Here is a 9,961-nt window from a genome sequence, read left to right on the forward strand (position 1 = left end):
AACATCATTTTAGAACACTTAACAGAAGCCACAATTGAATGGATTATAAAGATGGAAAGAAAATTTATTGTTTCTAGGGACTGAAAAACCTCTGATTGAATGAATGGCAAAAATAAACATTCGTAAATATACAATAAGTTTCTCTCTTTTGTAATTTTAGAGTAGAATATTAAATTACATTTGTTTAACTTATAGAAATGAATTACAATTTAAATCAAAAATTCCGCCTTTTGGGATTTCTTAAATTTGATGCATTATTTTTATCTAATTTTATTTCATAATTATTTACCATTTATTTATATACAAAACAAATAAACTGACATTTAATCTGCTCATGTTTTGAATATTGAACTACTTATTATATAGTACACAGATAAATACCTACTTCCATTTCCTAATCAAATTATGTTTCAATTTAATTACAAATGATATTGAAATAGATATATATTTTCTGTAAAAGTTTTACACGAATTTCACTTTAAATTCCAAAACTTTAAAGTTATTTTATATAATTTGTGCTATATTTATACTCTGTTCACAAATCTGGCATAAATTTCAATACAAAAGTATGGAGATTGATTTTATTTCATACACCCCAAAACTAAATTATTTATAAAAATATGTTGGGATAATATTTGCAGATCACACTGTAAAAAAATCATCCTATATGTTTCATTTTAACTGGATGAATGACAAGTAAACACTGGCTGAATGTTACACTTGAGTTGCTGGGATACCAGTCGTTTTGTGATGTCACAGCTTCTCAAGTTGAGAACCATTGTGAAGGCCTAGCAGTTTATCTGTTCAGGCCTGCCAAAGCAGCATTTGAAGCTGCAGTGCTCAAAATCATGCAGATTAGAAATGTAGCTGTAGAAAAAGTTATTTGAGATGGCACATATTTCTTCAGAAATTCAAGATATGTCTCATAAAGATGGACCAACTGGCTCAGGAAACTCCGGTAGATCTCTATTGTGTGATCAAACATTCTCTGGGGACTTGGACTTGAGTTCTATGATTGAAGAAAATGCTTTTCAGAATTTGTCTGAAGAATCCTTGATAAAAAGACCATGTTACACACATTGTGTCTCTGAACCAGATGAAGATAATGATTTTGGTTCTCTGACATTTCCAAGAAAGCTCTGGAAAATGTCTGGGAGTGACCAATTTAAATCCATCTGGTGGGGTGATAATGGATCTTCCATAGTGATTGATGAAGTTGTCTTGAAGAAGGAAGTTTTGGAAAAAAAGGCCCCTTTCAGAATATTTGAAACTGGAAGTATGAAAAGTTTACTTAGACCCATTAACTTTTATGGGTTTAGAAAAGTGCGGCAGAAATTTCAAAGATCTGCTTGTCTAGTTGACTTTCTAGCAGAAGAAAAAGAAGCCTCTGTTTCAAGCAAGGTATACACAAATTTTAGTTACGAATTGGTAACTTATGTATAAAATTTTATTTTGTACATCAATCTATGGTAATATAAATGTAAAGCTAGATTTTGAAAATTGTATAAAACTATTAAGGCTAAAATACTTTACTCTAAAAAATGAGGACAGTGCCTTAATTATTCAAGATTATGAGAAACTTTGCTTACAACTATGAATCTTTCCAGAAATTCATATAAAGGTATTAAAGCTGCTTTTCAAAAGTGGCATTCACCATTACTGTAAATGCTAACATTTAAATTTGATGACTATAATAATTAAATGTGTATTTTCCAAATAAGGAACTTCAAAATATTGTTAGCAATGTTCATATTTTGATGATATTATCCTTGTATAGTAAACGTGGAATCAGGTTTTATACGTTAGGCTTATTGTAGTCTTGTATTTTGGTATAAATATTACTAAAATGTTTCTCCTTTGTTTATAGCTGCACTTTTATCATAATCCAAATTTTAAACGAGGCTGTCCCCAGGTTTTAGTGAGAATAAAAAGAAGAGTTGGGATTAAAAATTCCTCTCTGGTATCTTCATTGCCTGAAGACTTCAAAGAGCAGCACTTTAAAGCAGGGTATAATGTGGATAATAATAATTCTGAATTTGTGGCTGACACTATTGAAGAAAGTGCATTTTTACCTTCTGCAAATTTAAACATGCCTCTAATGAGAAAGCCCTCTACTGGCCACATAATTGGTGATACAACTACCCCGATCAGAGGTGATTTTTCTCCTCCATCATCAATGTCAGACCAACAGAACAAATTGCAGTGGATCAACGAGCTATTTTCAATTAGTTGACCACTGTCCATGGGCACTCTCAAAGCAGTTACAATGAAATAAATGGCCGTGTTGTGAACTCCATTTGAAGTAGAATTTCTACTTCTCAGTAGAGTATCTTATCTCCCAAACAGAGCAATTATTTTGGACTGATGTTGGAGCCTTCTACTTTTCCAAATACATATCAGAACATATCTGCAAATGAAGGTCATTTTCCTAAACTTCAACCAGGGTGCAACCCACGCTTTCCAGTGCCAGTGATAGCTGATACATCAGCTACTTCCCTTTCAAGGCCAACTCATCAGCCATCTTCAGTTTATGAACGTCATCCTTATAACAACTGATCTACCAGAGAACTACCAGATTATGCAGGGAACAAAGATTATAACTGATGTTGGCAAATGTCGACAACTATCTGCTATTTTCTTATTTGAACATTAAACATAGATGTGTACCTGTATTTTCCTTAGTATTTTTTAAAAGAATTAAGAATTAAATGGGAGACTAACTTGCCATTCAAAGAAAAAAAGAGATATTTGTTTGATATGATCTTAGATGGAACAGTATGGGAGTAAATTTAAATATTTTCATGTAAGGAAAAAGAAAAAATGGAAGAATTTGGAAAAATAATAAAACATGGAGAGAGGGAAAAGTACCAAGTGGTTTCTGGTTCATCCTGGAAAGTATTAAATGTGTTAAGTTAGGATAGTTTGGAACAGGAGATACATTCAGGAACCGGCCCAGGGATCATGGTCTCTATTATGTCATCCCTGGAATCAAAAAGGTCACATGATGTATTCTCAGATGGCACATTCAGCATGTGGTAGAATTTAAGAAGTAATTTATCTATGGTCTTCTTTGTGCTGTTCTCAAAGCATTCCAATTGGTGCTTTCATTTCCTGCCCTCAAGAGTCTACACTATATTTTCTAGTTATTAATTTATGTTGCTTTTATGTTCCAGCCAAAGAAGGTTACATCCTCAGGGTGAAACTTAATGCCTTTCCAAATCTAATCACACAAAATTAACTCAACTTAGCTTAGTCATTACTTTATAAATCTGGCATCTGACTACCTTGACATATCTTTATGTTTCAGTGTATCTGGATATATATCCAGGCAAATGCTTCTCAACCATGTTAGCTCAAACCTCAACAGTTTTACTCCAGCTCATACTTGGACGTTGGGTGTCCTCATTTTACCTACTTAGACTATCCTCCTCTCAGCACAGAAACCACCTCCTCCAGATGTTTTCTGTCTATCCCACTTTCCTTGTCTATCTTGGATACCACCACAGTAAGCACAGCACATGCCACAGTATGCATTTTAGTATTTAGTGATTGAAAAATACATGTTGACTTTAAGCAATATCTACTTTCCTGAAACAACAAAACTCTTGGTTTTCAAACTATTTCGTTATGGTCTTTACACCACAAACTAGCTCTTTTCATAGTGCAAGGACTAGTCACTCAAGACAGTAATTGGAGGTAGGTACAGAAGACTATGTATTATTTTCTTCTCAAGTCATACCTCCATAGGCCTAAATCATTCCTTTCTCATTTGTGGGATATATTCCTGTCTCTTCATCACCCACCCATCCCAAAAAATTTGATTCTCTTCCCCATACCAATAACTATATTGCCTTCTAATTAATTTACTTCGTAGAATCAGAGCTTTTCCAGAAGAGACACTGCCATTGCAAACATTTAATGTAGGTTTATATACCCCACATAACTTGTGCCCCTTCTAACCTTCACACAGGAAATTTCTAAGATGTACTATTCCCTTGGATGGGGTGGTGGTATTCAGTAATCAAATTGCAATCTAAAATGTGTGGACTAGAAGGAGGTGAGGGTGATAGAATTAAAAATTTGTCCAAGTGCAAGAATACCAAATTTCTGCAGATATTAAGAAATATAAAATATTCATGGAAGTCTTTGACTATTTCCCATTAATTTAAAATAAAAAGCGAAGCATTTTCAGAATGTGAAATGCCCTGAATTGCTGGAAAATTGTAGGCTAGGTCAGGGACCCTAAGGCTTCTGCTTACAATGATGCAGCCAGTGTCAGCTGATAAGACTGGAATGGTAAAATTGAGTCCTGAAAATTTGTCACCTGTTGTGAAGAAAGTCTTTGATATTGTGGAGAATGGGCAAATGGGCCAGGGTTAACTCTAGCAACATCTCACCAAAATGACCTATACCAAGAGAAGAAAAGAGACCACTTGCAGCTGGAGAACTGTGTCTGGACAGCTGTGGTTCTTCCTACAACAGAAACATCAAGCTTTTAAGTTTGTCAGCTGAACTCTGATGGTGGCTATGTTGTTGCTTACATTAGCAGTCTGGGGTTCAGATGGGCTGGTTCAGCAGCTAGTTTCCAGCTTGCTTATCAGACAGTGGGTCTTACCGTGATCATCTTAACAAGATTCTATACTGGTAAGTCAAAAGCTACAGTTTACTTTCAAAATTAGGAATCGTAAAGAAGAATATTCTTTGTTTGTCCATCTGTAGTTTTCTACCTGGGAAAACCTAGACTTTTGACCAAAGTACAAAAGTTGGCTGATGCATTGAAATCTATTCTCTGAGCTCTGCCCACTGAATTCTTCCCACAAAATACTACAAGTCTCTCTACAACTGTGTGTGTGTGTGAAGATGGATTGTTAAGCAGTAACTAAGTTTGTCTTAGTTGAGTCATCAGTGAATTATTCCTCTGCATCTGTTAGAATCTCTCTGAATTAAGAGTTTCATTGAGCCACCAGATTTTCTTCTGATCAGGGAGAGGTAGATTATATTTCTCCCAGTATAATAATTGTTACCTGCTCATTGAATCCCGAGCTGATGTTAGGGCCATGCCTCTAAACCCTTGAATGGGACTGAGGCATACACATTCTCCAGTCCCCAGAGCCCAGCACAGGACTGTATCACCTTTTTAATTTAAGCTTATGTCTAAGTTTTTCTCTTTTAATTCTCACTGTTGACACAACATATTTTGGCTTGGAACACACGTTGACTAATTTGTAGGGTCTGAACCACTGAATTATTCCCATTCACCTAGAAATTGCAATAACTTTTCTTCCCTTGGACTACCTGAAATAGAGTGAGCATAGTCATCATTTTGAAATCAGTCCCCAGTCCTAATAATGCAGAAGCTTTACACTACTTTGCCCAGCACTTGAGCAAGAATGTTGTGGATCTCAGGGATTACCCTCACATTCCATAATGCAGCCATGAGAAAACACAACATTGTTATCCAAAATCAAGTGTTTGTCAGTATTGCATTCCCATTGCAAAACAGTTAAGAATTGTAGGAGTTCTGAGATTTAACCATGCTTAGATTTTTAGCAACCTAGCATGTTCATATCTTACAGATGCTGTCGGGGAGATGAGACCATCGGTCAGAGACAGTGAACTTTATCACTCACAGCAAGAGCAGCCAGTTTTAAATTTGAATCCATTCCCTAATCTCAGATGAATACACAGATTGAAATTTTGATTCCTACAGAAGCAGTGGGCTGTTAAGATGAAGAATGTTTAAGGCATGGCAAAACTCTTATTTTATTACTATCTTTATGTATAACTTATTAGAATCACTTATTTATTAGTATCTTTACCTAGGATAAGTATATCATAACTCAAGTTTACTTGCTGCAAATACAATCATGAGAAATGACATGGGAAAAACGACCTTTGAGTTTCCATTTCTCCTGCTTTTATTGAGATATAATTGGCATAAAACATTGTGTAAGTTTAGGTGCACAGGATAGCGATTTGATATACAACTATCATGTAATATATATCATAGCAAATTTAGGGAGAATTCATTACCTCATTTAGATAAAATTTTAAAGAAATACAATTTGTATCTGGTTGTGATGAGAAATCTTATTGTCTAATCTCTTAACAACATTCATATAGAACATAAAGCAGTATTACTTGTAATTTTGAAGTTAATATGGGGCATCCCTAGAACACGATTATTTTAAGGCTGGAGGTTTGTAGCATTTGAGTGAATTAAACAAATCCTCCTTTTCCAACCCCTGCCTTTGTAAATTACAAATCTATTTTCATTTACTATAAGCATGTTTGTTTGTTTTTGAAGTGTACTTTAATCTATAACTCTGCGTTAGTTTCTCCTACACACATACTGTTCACTATTTTTAATACATTTCAAACTGTTCTCCAGAATATATCTAGTTATGATATGTTGCTATTTAAAGATATTTCATAGTTATTGACTATTCCCCATACAGTATATTTCTTGTCCGTGATTCATTTAATTTGCAACTGGAAAAATTTCTCTCTTAATTTTCCTCAAATTTTTCTTTTCCTTACCCCATTTCCCTCCTTCTTGTGAACAACCTGTTTCTTTCTATATGTATATCTCATTTTCTATGTTGTTAAGCTCATTTGTTTAAAATTTCAAATGTGAATAAAATCATTCAGCAATTGTCATTCCCTTTCTGACTTATTTCAGTTAGCATATTACACTCTTGGTCTACCCATTTGTTGCAAAAGACAAAAACTTGATCTATTTAGACTTGAATAATAACCCATTGTATTTTTATGTGAGTGTGTATACATATACATATATATATATATATATATACTGCATATATATATAGTTTCTGTGTGTATGTATATATATATATAAATATAGGTAAATCTGTAGTTAAATGGGTAGATATATATTTTATAAACACATATCTTCTTTATCCATCATCTTTTGAGCAATTAATTTGCTTGTATATCCTGTCTATTGTGAATAATGCTGCAGTGAATATGTGGTTGAATTTATCTCTTCTAATTAGTGTCTTTATTTTCTTGGAATTAGTATCCAGATATGGAAATGTAGAATTATATTTCATTTTTATTTTTAAATAAATTTCCATGTTGTTTTCCACAGTGGCAGCACATATTTCCATTCACTCCAGCAGTACATCAGGGTTGTTTTTCTTACATCCTCACCAAGACTTATGTTTCTTAACTTTTTGATAATAGTCATTCTGTCAGGCGTGACATAAAATCTCATTGTGTTTTGGACTTGCATTTTTCTGATGGTCAGTGATGTTGATCGGTTTCATGTGCCTGTTGGTTACCTTTCCCCCACTGTATATTCATTTTTGTAATGGGCTAAATGACCATAAGTGTCTGATTTCATTTTCAGGCATTCTTTGTGTTCTAATATTCTGCTTGTTCTGTGTCACTACTGTATTCTTTTTATTACTGTAGCTTTGTATTATAGTTTAAAATGAGGGACAGTGATATATCCTCTTTGTTCTTTGTCAAAGTTGTTTGTGTTTTCAGTCTGTTTGTATTCTTTTCTTTCCTTTTTTTTAGTGATTTCAATTCTTTTGTCTTTACATGCAAATTTTTGAATGATTTATTGTAAGTGTCTGAAAATGGCCTTGGTATTTTGATAGGCACTGAATTTAATTTGTGCATTTTCTTGGCTTATGCTGTCATTTAAAAAATATATTTTTCCTCATCTATGAACACAATTTATCCTTTCATCTGTTTGCATTATCTTCAATTTCTGTTATAAATATTTTATACTTTTCTGAATACAGGTCTTTTACCTCCTTGGTTGGATATATTTTTTGATTTTTTTTGTAATGCAACTGTAAATGAGACAGTTCCCTCACTTTCTGTATAATTTAGCTTCTTGTTAGTGTGTAGAAATGCAAGATTTCTCTATGTTAATTTTACATTTGGAAATTTTACCAAATGCATTGATAAGCCCTTGTAGTATTGTGGCACCATTTATCAGATTTCTGTTTAAATTATGTCATCTGCAAGCAGATACTTTTACTCCTTTTCTTAATTAGCTATATTTTACTTACTTTTATTTTGGATAACTATCGCTAGAATTTCCAATACTATAACTAATAAAAGTGGTAAGAGTGAGCATTCTTCTCTTCTTCCTGCTCTTATTGGAGATGCTTTAAGCTTTTAATCAGTGAGTGTCATGTTAGCTGAGTTCTTGTGATATAAGACCTTAACTGTGTTGAGTTATGTTTCCTCATGCTCACTTTGAGGAGGAATATATTCATAAATAGATACTCAAATTGTCAATATATTTTTTGACTCTATTGAGGTGCCCATATAAATTTTATTCTTCAGGTTGTTAGTGTGGTGTATCATACTGAAAAATTTGTGGGCATTGAATCAATTTTGCATCCCTGGAATAAAATGGACTTAATCATAATGTATAATCCTCTTAATGTATTGTTTGATTTGCTGATAATTTAGTGATGATTTTTGCATCTATGCTTATCAGTAGTATGTAACCTGTAATTTTTTGAGGTATTTGTTCCAGTTTTAGTAGTAGTGTGATACAGAAATTTGGGGTTGGAAGCCTCCATTCCTCTCGAAAATTTTGGAATATGCTGAGAAGTATAGGTGATAGCTCTTCTTTAAATGTTTGGCAGAAATCACCTGTGAAGCTGTCTAGGCCTGGAATTTTGTTTCTTGGGAGATTTTGTTTAATTACTGATTCAATTTCATTAGTGATAATCTGTTCATATTTTCTTTCTCATTCCATTCTGGAGATTAGTTCTTTCATAGAAATTGTCCATTTCTTCTAGGGTTTCCATTTTGTTAGCATATTATTTGTTGTAACTTCATATGATGCTTTGTATTTCTTTGATATAAGCTGTAACTTCTCATTTATTTCTGAGCTTATTAATCTGTACTCCCTTTTTTGTTCATGTGTCTGGTTAAAGTTTATCAACATTATTTACCTTTGAAAAGCCATTATTTATTTTGATTAAATGTTTCTGTCTTTAATCTTTATTTTATTAAATTATGTTCTGACCTTTCAGCTGTCTTTCCTTCTACTAACAAAACTGTTTATTATTTTCCTACAAATTTTGTTTTAAAGAATATGTTGTAAGTGAGACATTTTTCTTATTTGAATAACTGGGATTATATTGCTATAAGCATCCCTATTAATACTGCTTTTTTTATACCCCATGGATTTTGTTTTCATTGTCATTTTTCTTTATATATTTTTTCTTTGATTTATACAGCAATCCAGTTGTTGTTAATGTTGTATGATTTATCCTCTACACTTTACAATTTTTCTCAGGTTTTTTCTTTTAGTAAATTTCTTTTCTTACATAATTCATGTTTCTTCACAAAACAAGGAGAAAAAATAATAAAATTTATACAAAAATTTGAAAGATCCAAATTTTCTAAAATTATATTTAAAATGAGCAAAGCTGTGGGTATTATCCTCCTTGAATTTATAATGTACTACAAAGCTACAGTAATAAATGCATCAATATATGGCACTTTAAAAACACATAGATCAATGGAACAAAATAAAGAGTCCTAAAATAAACCCACACACATATAGTCAATTAGTCTACAATGAAGAATGCAAGAGTATACAATGGAAAAAAGTTATTCTCTTCAATAAGTAGATCTGGGAAAGCTGTACAATACATGTAAAAGGAAGATGTAAGAGCACTTCCTTCCATAGTATACAACATAAGATAAAAATGGATTGATTTCCTAAATGTAAAGCCTGAAACTATACAATTTCTGACAAAGAACAGGAGCAGAAATGACTTTGAGATAAATCATGGCAATGCTTATTTTTGATCTGTCTCCAAATAAAAAAAATAAAGGTAACAATTACAGTTTTTAGGTTACTAAGGAAAAAATATTGTATTATGCGTTACAGGGATTCTAATTCTTGTATAAGTGTGAAGTGCAAAACCTTTTGCAGAGCAAAGAAATCTTCAACAAG

The 9,961-nt window shown here is 32.7% G+C and overlaps 1 protein-coding gene across 1 annotated transcript; it reads left to right on the forward strand.

The window, feature by feature from the left end:
- The first annotated feature begins 617 nt into the window (after nucleotides 1-617).
- LOC140693872 (heat shock transcription factor, Y-linked-like) lies at nucleotides 618-2,504 on the forward strand. The gene is made up of 2 exons (XM_072957451.1): nucleotides 618-1,401; nucleotides 1,868-2,504. Exons 1-2 carry the CDS (start codon nucleotides 889-891, stop codon nucleotides 2,231-2,233), a joined length of 879 nt encoding a protein of 292 aa, XP_072813552.1. The 5' UTR covers nucleotides 618-888; the 3' UTR covers nucleotides 2,234-2,504.
- The last annotated feature ends 7,457 nt before the right edge of the window (nucleotides 2,505-9,961 follow it).

Source organism: Vicugna pacos, unplaced genomic scaffold (genome assembly GCF_048564905.1).
Source record: "Vicugna pacos unplaced genomic scaffold, VicPac4 scaffold_20, whole genome shotgun sequence".
NCBI lineage: Eukaryota > Metazoa > Chordata > Mammalia > Artiodactyla > Camelidae > Vicugna > Vicugna pacos.

What these genes read in the sequence shown, in the direction of transcription:
- LOC140693872 (XM_072957451.1), top strand. Translation starts at nt 889, where the DNA reads ATGGCACATATTTCTTCAGAAATTCAAGATATGTCTCATAAAGATGGA. An exon ending in AAGCCTCTGTTTCAAGCAAG is followed by an intron (nt 1,402 to 1,867) that starts GTATACACAAAT and finishes CTTTGTTTATAG; the next exon opens with CTGCACTTTTATCATAATCC.